Source organism: Podarcis vaucheri, assembly GCF_965113315.1.
Source record: "Podarcis vaucheri genome assembly, chromosome: 9".
Taxonomy (NCBI): domain Eukaryota; kingdom Metazoa; phylum Chordata; class Lepidosauria; order Squamata; family Lacertidae; genus Podarcis; species Podarcis vaucheri.
In genome coordinates this window covers 16,807,539-16,822,288 of record NC_138767.1, presented here as the reverse complement: position 1 = coordinate 16,822,288, position 14,750 = coordinate 16,807,539, and the positions used below count along the sequence as shown (strand labels likewise).

Genomic DNA, 14,750 nt, shown 5'->3' with positions numbered 1-14,750 from the left:
TGCTCGGTCCCTGCTCCTGCCAACCTAGCAGTTCGAAAGAACGTCAAAGTGCAAGTAGATAAATAGGTACCACTCTGGCGGAAAGTTAAACAGTGTTTCCGTGTGCTGCTCTGGTTCGCCAGAAGTGACTTAATCATGCTCGCCACATGACCCGGAAGCTGTACGCCAGCTCCCTCGGCCAATAAAGCGAGATGAGTGCCGCAACCCCAGAGTTGGTCACGACTGGACCTAATGGTCAGGGGTCCCTTTACCTTTACCTTACAAGACCTAATGTATATAAAAACACTTAACTGACCACCACTATCAAATCCTCGCTCATTACAGCTGCAAAAAAGAAGTGTATTTTCCAGCCCATATTTTGAAGCCATGCCCATGGGTGAGAGGGGATCCTATTCTCAGCTGGTAAGGATTTGGATAAACATAATTTGGGTACTTTTCAGTCCCATGTCATTTACTAGACAGTAGCAGTATCATTTGTGGGCAAACCTAACAAGCTTTTGTCTTGGTGGGTTAGAAGCCTCAGCTGTTCATTTTGGCATGTTTTTTGTAGAGGTGTTATTTTTATTTATATATATATATACACGCTTTAGAACTAACATGTGTTTCAGGTGCCACTGAAACTTTCCTGGAATAACACAGCAAATGCCACTAACGCTTTCTAAAGCAAGTCCCCCCCCCCTTGCTTGTCCTGCTCTACAAATCATATCAGGAGGGGGTATTATGAGGAACAGGAGAAGGCGTTGCTTTCGCTGATATTGTGTTGCTTCCCAGCACTGGAATGTAAGCAGGAACAGAGTTCAACCTACACTGGAACTTCCCTTAATGCCAGCAAATTGCACGCTAACTGGGATTAGTCGCACTAAAACCAGCTTTGGGAAATGGCCAGAAACCATGTGAGAAGTCACTTTCTGGTTGTTTACCCGTTTTCAAACACACGCCCAACCGTTCATCAAGCTAGAAACATGAGGGCCTTTCATGACAAACATGAATCTCCCCAGCTATCCAGTCCATGGTCCTCACACAAACTTTAATTGTGGATTGTTTTCATTATGTATTTTGTGTTCTCATTTTGTATTTTTATGTTGTGAACTGCCCTGTAATCTTCAGATGAAGGGCGGTATACGAATTTCATAAAGAACAATCAGTTCTATTTTTCTAGAAAAAGAGGTGCCTGAACTCACCACAAATGCCTCCCTTGTTCTCTCAGAATGGCAATAGGGCACACCCTGAGAGGTGCTGGAACTGAGTGCCTGTGAATTCGGGGGGGGGGGGGAGCCCTGATAACAAAAATAGTAATAGTAATACAGTGGTACCTTGGGTTAAGAACTTAATTCGTTCTGAAGGTCCGTTATTAACCTGAAACTGTTCTTAACCTGAGGTACCACTTTAGCTAATGGGGCCTCCTGCTGCTGCTGCTGCGCAATTTCTGTTCTCATCCTGAAGCAAAGTTCTTAACCCAAGGTACTATTTCTGCATTAGTGGAGTCTATAACCTGAAACGTCTGTAACCTGAGGTACCACTGTATTATCTTCCCCTTATACTACCAAACAGGATGGAAGAATGATTAGGAGAGAGGACATTCACAAGTCCCATTGCTTCTGTTATCAAAAGTTTGAACAGAGCTGGGAATAAAGCCATCTGATTTTGCCATAGGTTGTGAATAGTTCGGTGGATTTCATGATTTCATAAATTGAAATACAGTGGTGCCTCGCAAGACGAAAAGAATCCGTTCTGTGATTCTCTTCGTCTAGCGGTTTTTTCGTCTTGCGAAGCAAGCCCATTGACAGATTAGCGGGTTAGCGCTATTAGCGGCTTATCTGCTGATCGGATCAGCTGATAAGCGGCTTAGAAAGGGGGGGAGGGGAAAAAACCAGCAGGAACTCGCAAGACATTGTCGTCTTGCGAAGCAAGCCCATAGGAAATTCGTTTTGCGAAGCACCTCCAAAACGGAAAACTCTTTCGTCTAGCGAGTTTTCCGTCTTGCGAGGCATTCGTCTTGCGGGGCACCACTGTAGCTATAGGCCTGAACCATTTTGTTGTTTCCAGGACTGCCCCCCCCCCACCAAAGCTGGATGTTTCTGGGATGTTTATCTCCATGTGGCTTGGGCCTATGTGTCATGAATGACCTTTACCTGCACATGCAAGTGTTGTAACATGGATCTATGGTAGGTGCACAGGAATAGCTGCAAGCACTGGGTGACTGTGATGTTTCTCCTTCATACGTCCAAGCCTTGTCCAATCCTGAGACTTTCTGGTTCAAGCACATCATTACAGATCATAGTTCTATAACCACCCAGTTGTACCATTCTGAAGCGGAGTCAAGAATTTCCTTTGTTCTTAGGTGAAAACACGCTTGAAGGAAACATTACATTTATTGCATAATACTGGGCTATGTACACACATAGAAAATAAACATCTGATAGAGCTGTATTTAACGCTGTAGTAGAAAGAGGCTGATTTAGCAGGACCCAGGCCACCTTGTTATATAAATAAATCCATTCTCCAGGATCACAAGTTCAGATCAACAATGGACCTTGGAAGAGAGGAGAGTGCTCATCATGACATCTATGATGGGTATGGGTTCTTCTGGGGTAGGGGATCAAGAGGCAGGGGTCCAGAAACTGCTTCTCTCAGTGTAAATGTGTGTCAGGGTCCTGCATTTCTCTGCAGAAGACAAGAGATAGTAACATCCAGTTCAGAAATAGGGGACCTGTGGACCTCCAGATGTTGCCGGACTCACGGTCCCATCATCCCTGACCACTGGGCCAGGCTGGCTGGGGCTGATGGGAGTTGGAGTCCATCCAATATCTGGAGAGCCATGGAAATCCCATCCCTGATGGGGCAGGATGGTGGCTGCTGCCCACCCTTGGGCTGAAGGTGGGAAAGGGCTTCTGTATTACCTTGCAAAAGACCCCTAAGTGCAGAGATAGTGGGGGGTGGGGAGACATGAGGTGTGTTTTGTGGAGGAATTGCTGTGAGAATCCCATCACTGAAATGGGGGGGGGGGCAGGGAATCATCACTGTATTTCAAAACACACACACACACAGCTGTTAAAAAACACCCAACAGCATAAAATATCAAATAATTCAGGTAGGCCACCTAGGTCTTCATGAGCATTGCTCATTCCCATCCCTCTACATGCAAGGCCCTGAAATTCTTCTGGTAACACAGAAGGCAGTAAAATTATTTACCCCTCCTCCCATTTTTTTGTAGACAATGGGAAACAAGGAGCAGAATACATTAGAAAATTCAACTCATAAAACCTTCATTTCTGCCCAAACATTCACAAACTAATCTTCTGTGTGTTAAATTATCCATTTCTTAGCTCCCCGGTACTGTTGAACACCCAAGGAGCAGGCTTGTTTTACCACAGAAATTACCTATGTTTGGAGAGGTGGTAAGGAACCCGTATGTGTGCAGACAAGGAAAGCTTTCAAACAGCTTTATATTTCCAAACTGTGAAGAGACATCTCAAAATATTGAAGGTATTTTTAAACAAGAGGACGGGCGAGGAAGGGAAGAAAAAGGCATCGATCAGCCAGTAAGACGAAAGACGACGTGTCAACAGATTTTTGTTTTTGAAAAGTAGTAAAGTCAAAATCCTGAGGAACGTTGACCAGACTTCACTGGGGGGTGGGGGGGTGTCCTTGATCCTATGCTCTTCCCTTCTCTCCTCCCTGCACTCACCCTCCCTATCTCAAGGAGTATCTTTATCCCATTTCCCTTACAAAAATAAAAACAAGACAGTATTTCCTTTCTATACAAGAATTGTCTGTGTTGGGGGCGGCTTCCCCTCAGGCCAAGCTGAAGCCCTCATAGTGGTCGATGGCTTGAGTGAGTCTCGTGCTCAGGATTTCTTTGCTGCTATACTTGGGGAGGTCGAGGAGGTTGTAGCAGGTGTGTGCCACCGGCAAGTACTGCTCCCCGCTGGAGGTGGACTGGATCACAATGCGCAAACTTGACATGCCGTAGATGGGGATGCGGTCGCTGCCGGTCAGAAACACTGGAAGGGGGAACATAAAAGCATCAGCAGAGCCCTGAAGAGGGTGTCCTGTTCTCGCAAGTGGCCAAACAGATGATATGGAACCTCAGGACAATAGCTTTTGAGGGGCCACCAGCTGGCATTCGAAGGCATCCTGGATCAGGCAGTGGAAGCTCACCCATCCCAAGCACCTATCATTCTAGTTACAGGTAGGTAGCCGTGTTGGTCTGCCGTAGTCGAAACAAAATAAAATAAAAAATTCCTTCCAGTAGCACCTTAGAGACCAACTAAGTTAGTTATTGGTATGAGATAAGGTCTAAGATATAAAATAAATGTTCATAAATGTATCGGGCAAACACATACATACCGTATTTTTTGCACCACAACACTCACTTTTTTCCTCCTAAAAAGTAAGGGGAAATGTCTGTGCGTGTTATGGAGGGAATGCCTACGGGTGGCATGCCTGCGGATTTTCCTCCTCTAAAAACTACGTGCGTGTTATAGAGCGAAAAATACGGTAAATACATAAACCACCTGTCTGAAACAGTACAGGAAAACAGTCCTAAAACCATTTTGACTCTTGCAGTGACCTCAAATATTCCTCTGCAGTTTGGATGGCAATGGGAAAAGCCTCCCCATTGTCTCTGTGCTCACAAATCCTGCCTTAAGGGCACATTTGGGTATGAATAGGGTGAGCCTGTGACCTGGACTCAGGAATTAAGTATTTATCATCACAAAAGAATGGCTAGGCTGTCCAGGTAAACCCTTTAACAGGTTTCCTGCCAGACAGGATTCTGCTGCAGACCGCCCCTCCTGTGGTGTATGTATGATGTATTGGGTGGGGTGTCTTGAGCTACAGGGTGCAAATTCAAAAGTCTATACAGTATAAGGGCTTGCGCACCATTGTTCCTTCTCCCTCCTGCGTGGGGGGGGGGGTGAGCACCCTGTTGCAATATTTTAATAAATATCAGGCTTACTAGATGTTTTGCTTCTCAATATTCTCTGGTTGGCCTCTGTTGTTTTCTCCTACCGATAGAGAACCTACATAAGGACTCTATATGGGCTCTTGGGTACCCCATAAGGGAAAAGGAGCAGTTTTTCTTATAACAATTCCCTTTTTAAAATACCAGCACTCTTCCCTCATCTCATTCTTTCTGCTTCCTGAACAAGTTAAGAAATTGATGAAAACTATTCTGTTTCGGTGGGCCTGCTCAGGCACAATATTTGGTGTTATCTGTCCTTAAATTTGTTTCTAATGTTTTGTGCTTTATTCTTTTTAGAAATTTTAAATACAGTGGTGCCCCGCAAGACGAATGCCTCGCAAGACGGAAAACTCGCTAGATGAAAGATTTTTCCGTTTTGGAGGTGCTTCGCAAAACGAATTTCCTATGGGCTTGCTTCGCAAGACGACAATGTCTTGCGAGTTCCTGCTGGTTTTTTTTCCTTCCCCCCCCCTTTTCTAAGCCGCTAAGCCGTTTATCAGCTGATCCGATCAGCAGATAAGCCGCTAAAAGCCGCTAATAGCGCTAATAGTGCTAATCCGTCAATGGGCTTGCTTCGCAAGACGAAAAAACCGCTAGACGAAGAGAATCACAGAACGGATTCTTTTCATCTTGCGAGGCACCACTGTATGTGGAGTTTTTACGGCATTTTTAAAAAATAATTGAAGTGTTTGCTGCCCTGGGCAGTGAAGTGTGACAACAACAATACCGGCAGCTCCCCACCCTTGTTTTCCACATTCAACAAAAGCCACATGTTGAGTCTCCTCCTTGGCCACTTTGGACAGCCGACTGCAGAGAAAATTCCAGGCACAAGGGAAGATTCCCCACAAGCAGAGAGGGCCAGTATCAAAAGCTTCACCACAATGCAGAAGTGAGATCTGGACAGGAAGTTCCAATCTCAGCAGCTCACTCCCTTCACCACCATGCCAGAGAACAGGTAAAGAGAAGCCTGCCACCTGGTGGAAGGCATTCAGGTGTGTTTCATACAGTGGTACCTCTGGTTGCAAACTTAATCTTTTCTGGAGGTCCGTACCGCTCGTAACATGAGGCACGCTTTCCCTAATGTTGCCTCCTGCTGCTGCCGCACCGCCGGAGCGCAGCTTCCGCCTTCATCCTGGGACAAAGGTTGCAAAAAGGGGTATCTACTTCCGGGTTAGCGGAGCGCGTAACCCACAGCATTCGTAAGGGGGACGGTGCGTAACATGAGGTACCACTGTATATATTAAGCTAGCAAGAACAACCCAGGACAGGTTGGGGTTGTGCAGAGTTGTTAAGGCAGTAGAGAGCATTGTTGGCTGCCCACTCTCCACCTTAGAGCAGATTTATGCCACAAGGTGCCATAGGAAGGCACTGGACATAGTAAAAGATCCATCGCATCCTGGTCACTGTCTCTTCGAGCTCCTGCCGTCGGGATGGAGATACAGGACGATGAAGACAAGAACGAGCCATCTTAAGAACAGCTTCTTCTCCAGAGCGATCTCGGCCCTGAATGGGAAGCCTGGACTTTGAAAGTCATCTAATCTTCCTTGCTGTATTATACTGTATTGTTTTAATTAGTGTTTTTATAGTTGTTTTGATTTTGTGTGGAGTGCCCTACCTGGGTGGATGGAGCAGCCAAGTAATTTTGTTGTCCCCGAGAGGGGGCAATGACAATAAAGATATTATTATTATTATTATTATTATTATTATTATTATTATTATTATTATTATTTTTGGCTTTGACTGCCGAAATCCAAGGGGAAACTGCCATCGCACTAAAAAAACCAAAACTAATTACTTACAGAGAAACTTTTTCTTCTTTTCCAGAGGAAACTCGTGAAAGATCTCCCAGAACATTTGCACGGTTGGATGGGTAGCCGAGTAGTCCCCTTTGTAAACTGCGCTCTGTAAAAAAAGGGTTAGTTTTAAGAACTCATGGCAAACCTGAAAGACCGCCTGCCCCTGTATGGACCTGTCAGAACACTTACATCATAGGGCAATAACTCCCAAATGGGTATTTTATGCTGTTGCCCCTTCTATGGAATGTCCTTCCCTCTGCCATGTGTAAAGCAGCAACTACCAATTGCTTCAGACGTCTTGTAAGGACTTTTAACTTTCTGTCCAGCCTTTCCCTGACCCATTAATATAGAACCCTGATTTATGTGTATGAGTCCCTTGAATTTCTGTTTAATGTTATATCATTTTATTGGTTTTAGGCTGTATTCTTGTTTTAATGGATGTTGTGTTTTTGTATTGTGCTTGGAGATTTTTAAAATATTAAGAAGTTTAGAGATGCTTCCAAATAAACAATGTAATAACTTCCAAAGGCATATACATAGTTTGAACTTTGTAAAAGGACTCGGAAGGTTGCAAATGCTCAAACTGCATTCTCTAGCTTGGTCCAGGAGGGTTATAAATATCTTCATAATTTAGAGATGCAAGCACATTGAATTCCAAAGCTGTTGGATGCTGATTCCTCTGACACAGCTGTTCACTCAGAGAGGATGTTGAACCATTTTGAACCAACACGCTCTTTTAAGAACAGGACCTCTGCAGCTTTCCAGTAAGGCTCCAATCCCAAACATACCCAGCTAGGAAGTCGGCCCTATTGGACACAGTGGGACTTACTTCCAAGTAAACACGCACAGGATTGGGCTGGCAGTGGAAAAGGAGGCACCACAATGAAATGCACTGAGCACAGCATATTGCAAAAAAACCCAACCAAAGCCAAGCCTTGTTATTATTTTACTTCAAGAATCATTTGAGCAAGGGCTTTGCTTTCATGTTTAGTTTACTGTTTGGTGCTTTCTCCAACAAACTGAACCTTTCAGCAAAATTCTCCTGAGTGTCAGACTAGGAACAAGAAGGTGCATGTTCATATCGCCTACTTAAGTCAGGAAGCTAACAGGTTGATATTTCAACCTCTCCTACCTCGCAGGGTGGCTGTGAGGATAAAACAGAGAGGAGGAGAACCATGCACACTTTGGAGGACAGGTGAGGGGGGGGGATGGAGAAAACAGTAAATAATTAAGAGAGAGATGGGGGCATTCTTAGGTCTCACATCCTAGCCAGACAGATTCGCAGAAGGTAAAGATTAAGGTTTTGCTCAGGACAGTAGTGTGGTGGTCAGGTGGGATTGCTATGAGGAATTATGAAAAATGAAGCAAGCCACTGTGTCAGCAATGAAAGCATTGCTTTGGCTGGGCTTGAGCCATTTGACATGATTTCTGATCAGTCCAAGCCCCTGCATCTCTGCCCCATTTCTCTTGCCTGACAAGTCATGTACACAGACCGGTTGCTTCACCAGGCATCCTCAGTACGTAAGATAAGGAGGTAGCTTTGATGTAGCTTTTGTGAATCTTTAGGTAGATTTTAAGGGCCAGGAAGAGAGTTTATAAGAAGGCGGTAAATGCCTGACTTTCCTTTCCTGTTTACTGCCCGTTTATGACCTCCGGGTTTGCTAAATGCATTCCTCCTTGATTCCTGTTTATTTAGCCTAAAACATGTATGCATGCTCAAAGTAGTTCTTTGTAGTTAAAAGGATTTCTCTGATCTACCTTTGTCCCCACGTGGTGATTTTTTGAAATGCTCATGGGAAATCTGATTGGTTCTTACAAACACTGCGTAAGAGTTCTTTTGTTAATAAAACGGCCTGGACGAGGGATTGGCTATTGACACTTCCTCCCAGAGTCTTGCTGGCCAAGCCTCGTATCTATTTTATTAATCAGGGTCCAATCCTTCCTTTGCCTTCGGAACACAACAAGTAGCAAAGGGCAAAATGTACAGAAGGATGTGCCTGCTTACCTCTTCCAGTTCCTTCCAGTTGTAGTTGCTGCTCCCTACGATCATGGCTCTCAGTTCGGTGGGCTGGAACATTTCTAGAACTTTACCCCCACACACCTTCAGGAAGCCCGTGGAGAAAGCCATGTACCACTCGTCTACCGAAAGGTTAAAGACATAATTAACGTATGCGTCGACGAATTCCTCCCTGGGGGATTCAAGGAAACAGCACTGGTCATTACAAAGAAGCAAACAGTGGCAGATAAGGGTGTTGTCGGCTGAAGCCACTGTCCACCCAGACAGCAAGGGGTACCGCTTCCAAAAGTTGTTTGGAAGATCACACGCATTTCATAAAATGCATGTACACTGCAAACCACTGTACAATCTGCACTACTTCGGCACAGGATTTTTAAAATTAAAAACATAACAAGTGCCTGCAGGATCAGGCTAGTTAGGCCTATCTAGTCCAGTATCCTCTTCCCTTAGTGGTCAATTGCATGAACCAGCTGGGGAGGGGGGGAAACTTCCCCTTCTCCTTCCATCATATTTTCAGACTCCAGAAAAAAAGAAACCTCAAACCAAGCTCTGGGCGATGTTTGCCTATGCAAATCTATGGCAAATATTACCAAACAAAATATGCGGTGTTAATCTAAAAGACTTTGGATCCATTTTATTGTTTCGCGTTCCCCCTCTGGACCAAACCAAATGTCAGGAAACAAGGAAGGATGAAGAGCAGATAGCAGAACCTTTTCTACCTTATTGCATTTTTTGTTTCCCCCCAACACAGTCTGGTATTTTTTTCACGCACGGTCCCTCGTGGCTCCTGCACAACAGTACTTCTCCCCCCCCCCAACTTTTATTTTCTTAACATTTCTATCCTCCCAATCTGAAGAGCCCAATACAGAGTCCTCTTGTTAGGCTCATCCCAAAACAGCTGCTACGAAGGACCCTGTTGTGCCACTTGTGAGATTACCACAGAGAGCATCTTTAGGCATCAGATGGTATGCACCTGTTATCGTTCTGCACTGGAATTTTGTCTCCGTCAGGGATGAGGTTCTTCTGCTCCGCCACTCCATAGCTTTCTCTGCACATCTGTTTGTTTGTTTTCCCACCCCAGAAAAAGACAACAAAATTGCTTCATTCTGTATCTCATCAACACAGCTTAATTCAATAAAAAATGACATTAAATCATATAACTGTAGAGTGGGAAGGGACCCATGGGGGAATCATCTAGTCCAGCGGTTCTCAATCTGTGGGTCCCCAGATGTTGCTGGACTACAACTCCCATCATCCCTGAGCTCTGGCCTTGCTAGCTAGGGGTGATGGGAGTTGTAGAATCTTTTGCCCAATTCAGGACTCGAACTCATGACCTTGAGATCAAGAGTCCCACGCTCTACCAATTTGAGAGCAATGTGCAGTTTATCTCTGACCACGTTTCCACACCCTTGGCATACTGCTGGCTTGTAGCCAATGAGGCACAATCCAGATTAAAATCAAATGAGCTCCACTTCCATCGACACCAGGAAGAACTTCAAAATGCAGCTAAACCTTCTCTGTGGTGTCCATTTCATGAACATGGATGTGAGCCAAGAAGTACACCCTCAAAAATGGGTGTTCTTTTGACAGCGTGGTGTAGTGGTTAGAGTGTCGGATGAGGACCTGAGACACCAAGGTTCAAATCCTCACTCGGCCATCAAACTCACTGGGTGACCTTGGGCCAGTTGCTGTCTCTCAGCCTAACCAACCTAGCCTATTTCCCCCCCAAAAAAAGCTAAAAACCTTTTGGTCGACCTTATAAAAAAAAAAAAGCTCAACCATCTTTTTCAGCTCACTTTAAAATACTGATTTCTTATTTTGGTGCTCCCCAGAATAGGGCTCGTCTTATACATGGGGTCATGTTATACACGGGAAAATACGGTAAACGCAAGAGACAGACAGATAGATGGTCTTACCGTGAAATATAGGCAGAATGTCTCTTCAACATCATCCCCAGGGTAATCTAAGAGCTGTTGAAGACTCCTAGAAATAAGGTAAAGGAAACATAAAGGCAGAAAGACATTAGGAGAGAAGAAAAAAATCTGAATCTGAGACACACCCTCTTCCTTGCCCTGCTATAAGGATTTATGGTATCAAGTTTTAGGATGAAATTGGGGGAAAGCGGCCAAAAAATACAATCAGATCCAAAAAAAGTTACAGGAGAGAGTTTCAATTTGAATTATTTGCTCATTAACAGTGGCAAAAAAAACTGAAACACTGCTGCATACTGGAATCTTCCAGTTACATTAAAACAGTGTAAAAGAAACAGTACTGTATGTGAAATGCAGAATTCTTAACCGATGGATATATGATAAGAACTCAAAGAGTCACACCCAAACACTTTCACATTATATAAGTATCTAGATTATCTATAGCACGTAAAAATGGTAGGCTTCAGGAATGCGTTCAACCTCACACATTATTTTCTGTTTTGTAAATGTCATGTTTGTATGACTTTGTTTTGCTTTTTATTTTAACGGGTGTAATGAAAATTAAAAATTCTCATCCCCAAAAGTAACACTGATATCGGTTTGGGGCAACAGAACTCCAACACAAAATATTCTCATTGGAGAAGGATGGAAACATAGGTGTATTCCTTCTTCCAATGGTTTGCTTTTCCCCCTCATAACAGGGACACATCCTGCCTTCCATCCCCAACCCCCAGCACTGCCCCAATTTTATTAAAGTGTGATTGCCAAATTCTAGGCCAGGGGTCAGCAAACTTTTTCAGCAGGGGGCCGGTCCACTGTCCCTCAGATCTTGCGGGGGGGCGGACTATATTTTTTGGGGGGAAGAATGTGCGCGCGCTGGCGATCCACGCGGCGATTCCCGGACTGTCCACGGGCAGGATCCAGAAGGCAATTAGGCCTGATCCGGCCCATGGGCCTTAGTTTGCCAACCCATGTTCTAGGCCAACCGCGAAGCGGACAGGAAGACAAAATTCCAATACTTTCTACCTTCCTTCCGTGGGTGAAAGTTCCTTCAAGTCTTCCAAGCACGGTTTCACATTCAAGAGTTTCTTGTAGAGGGCCAATGGAAAGTGAAGATCCACAACAGTGAAGTTGTATATGGCCAGACCACAGACGATGCCAATCAGGTGGAACCAGTTGTGCTCTACAAAACACTTCGGAAACACAAAGAGAAGGACTAGTTAGCAGGAGGAAAGCGTCAGCGAGGAGCTGGAAGGGTTTAGAGCTGGAAAGCGGCTAAAAATCCCTTCCCAGGGTGAATAAAAATCAGTGCTTTTTTAAAAAATATCAAAAAAAAAATCAAATTTTTAAAATTTTAATCAGGTTTTTAAAATAAAATGCTTTTGGAGGGAAAATCTTTATAAAGATAGTTTTCTATTTAAGTTACATTATAGTCCAAAGGCTATTCATCAGGAAATAAGGATTTGTTTTAAGTTTTTCATGTGTGCTAAAACTCAAGTCTGTTTTTTTAAAAAACAAACAAACCATTAACCACATCAGTTAGCAAGCATGGATACATATGCTATAATGTTATTGTTTTAGTTAAATAAATTGTTTAAATTGTTATTAAGGAAATAATTTTTTCTCCCTTTCCAATAAAGTACAGCAGAAAAGTTGTCCAAATGTAAAGTTAACTTATTAAACCTCACAATAATTTCATAATTATTTGTCCATGTATTTCTAATAGTATAACCATAATCAGCAATTTTTTTTATATAACTGTAAAAACTACTCTGGAAATTTTTTATTCCAAAAATGAAACCTTCATCTGGTTGTAAATATTAAGATTATACCAGAAAGAATGAGTCTTTCTGTAAAAAAAAAAAAAAGATTTAAACCAAGTCTTTGTGAGTGCATAAACCAAGCACACTTACGGTATCCGTAAACCACAGCAGGTTCGATTCAGGGTAGGAGGTGAACATCCCATAGATGGGATTCAGGAGCTCTTTCAGCAGCAGGAGGAAGAACTCCTTTGTGACGCCGCCAGCATCAACCGCCTCCTCGCCGTCGAAGATCACCTGCCACAATGCCCAAAAAGGAACTTCAGCAATTGCAACCGAGTAACAGCCAACTGAGCCATACTCCGAGCAGATCCAATAGACTTAAGTGCACCAATTTCAATGAGTTGCTGATACCATTTTAAGCAGAAGGGGATTCCCTCAAAGAATTCTGGGAGCTGAAGTTTTCCCAGGGTACTGAGAGTTGTTAGGAGACCCCCTATTCCCCACGCACAGAACTACAATTCCCAGAGTTCCCTGGGAAGAGAGATTGATTGTTAAACCGCTCTGCAAATTGTAGCTCTGAGGGGAAACAGGGGTGTCTCTTAACTACTCTGGCATCCTTAACTACAGTTCCCAGAATCCTTTGGGTGTTTAAAGTGGTATGTTACTACTTTAAATGTGTGGCTACTATTGCCTACTGTCTTAATGTGATTCTTCTGTTTGAGGCAGCACCCAGAGAATTATAAACAAACCTCAGTATGCTTTGCTGTGGGAAACTTGGAGCAAGGCCTCAGTAGATTAGGCAATTTTTCTATGTGGGGAGACTTTTTACATATGGATATGCACTCATATTCCATTCTGAAGGAAATCAGCCCTGGGTGCTCACTGGAAGGACAGGTCCTGAAGGTGAGGCTCCAATACTTTGGCCACCTCATGAGAAGAGAAGACTCCCTGGAAAAGACCCTGATGTTGGGAAAGATGGAGGGCACAGGGAGAAGGGGATGACAGAGGACGAGATGGTTGGACGGTGTTCTCGAAGCTACAAACATGAGTCTGACCAAACTGCGGGAGGCAGTGGAAGACAGGAGTGCCTGGCGTGCTCTGGTCCATGGGGTCACGAAGAGTCGGACACGACTAAATGACTAAACAACAACAACAAATGCACTCATATGCACTCCATTGTGTGAGCGGTCACTTTCATACTGAAGTGATACAGGCCAGACACAGATTTAGTGCCTCACTGAGGAGGGCCAGCGGGTGGCGCTGTGGGTAAAAGCCTCAGCGCCTAGGGCTTGCCGATCGAAAGGTCGGCGGTTCGAATCCCCGCGGCGGGGTGCGCTCCCGCTGCTCGGTCCCAGCGCCTGCCAACCTAGCAGTTCGAAAGCACCCCCGGGTGCAAGTAGATAAATAGGTACCGCTTATCAGCGGGAAGGTAAACGGCGTTCCGTGTGCTGCGCTGGCTCGCCAGATGCAGCTTTGTCACGCTAGCCACGTGACCTGGAAGTGTCTCCGGACAGCGCTGGCCCCCGGCCTCTTAAGTGAGATGGGCGCACAAACCCCAGAGTCTGTCAAGACTGGCCCGTTCGGGCAGGGGTACCTTTACCTTTACCTGAGGAGGGCCAGGGCCAAACACCAAACAAACTATTGCAGCGAGGAGCTGCCACTGGGCCTTACCTTCAGAGGCTTTTTCAGGTCAATATCCGAATGGATGCTCAACTCCCTCAAGGCATCGCCAACCAAGTTGGTCCTACGAACATGGAGGACCAGGAAGGGGCTTCGAGCCAAGAGGGGCTCAAGGGTGAGGAGCATGAAAACGTTCTGCAGATTCGCCCCACTGATGGCCACCTATCAAAACCACATACAAAAGTCAAGAGCGGCAGCAGCAACGACAAACAACAAATGTACTGAGCCCCTGGGTTCTCCATTCCCGGCATAGAGGAAGTGGCATCTGTGGAAACAGGGTTTACTGGCAATTCGCTTTGGGCAGGGGGTAGAAGTGATGTTGTGTTGCCTCCTGAAAACAACATTCCTGTAAAACCAGCTGCTTTGCAAGGATGCCCTCCTAACTCGCTTTGCCCCTTCCTAGTGTTTGGAAATATCTTGACTGGGCCAGGAAGAGTGCCTATTTCCCTGCTAAAAATATCCACGTAGGAGGACTGGGGAAAGGTGTGCCGTGTGCCTCCGCACAGATTTTGCAAAAGTTATTGAAGATCAAGAGCCAGTAGGAAATCTGGCATCCCATTTTTTAATCCCCCCCCCCAAAAAAGGGAAAAAGTCCCC

The 14,750-nt window shown here is 44.8% G+C and overlaps 1 protein-coding gene across 3 annotated transcripts in view; it reads right to left on the bottom strand.

Moving 5' to 3' along the window:
- Positions 1-2,353: 2,353 nt before the first annotated feature.
- Positions 2,354-14,750, bottom strand: part of HERC3 (HECT and RLD domain containing E3 ubiquitin protein ligase 3) — a 56,078-nt gene continuing 43,681 nt past the window's right edge. For all 3 annotated transcript variants that reach the window (XM_082236341.1, XM_082236343.1, XM_082236342.1), the window contains exons 18-25: positions 14,145-14,315; positions 12,624-12,767; positions 11,737-11,903; positions 10,696-10,762; positions 9,753-9,835; positions 8,768-8,951; positions 6,766-6,868; positions 2,354-4,004 (exon numbers count right to left, since the gene is read on the bottom strand). In XM_082236341.1, the coding sequence (XP_082092467.1) occupies positions 3,796-4,004; positions 6,766-6,868; positions 8,768-8,951; positions 9,753-9,835; positions 10,696-10,762; positions 11,737-11,903; positions 12,624-12,767; positions 14,145-14,315 (1,128 nt within the window). In that variant the 3' untranslated portion in view covers positions 2,354-3,795. The remainder of the gene's footprint in view (positions 4,005-6,765; positions 6,869-8,767; positions 8,952-9,752; positions 9,836-10,695; positions 10,763-11,736; positions 11,904-12,623; positions 12,768-14,144; positions 14,316-14,750) is intronic.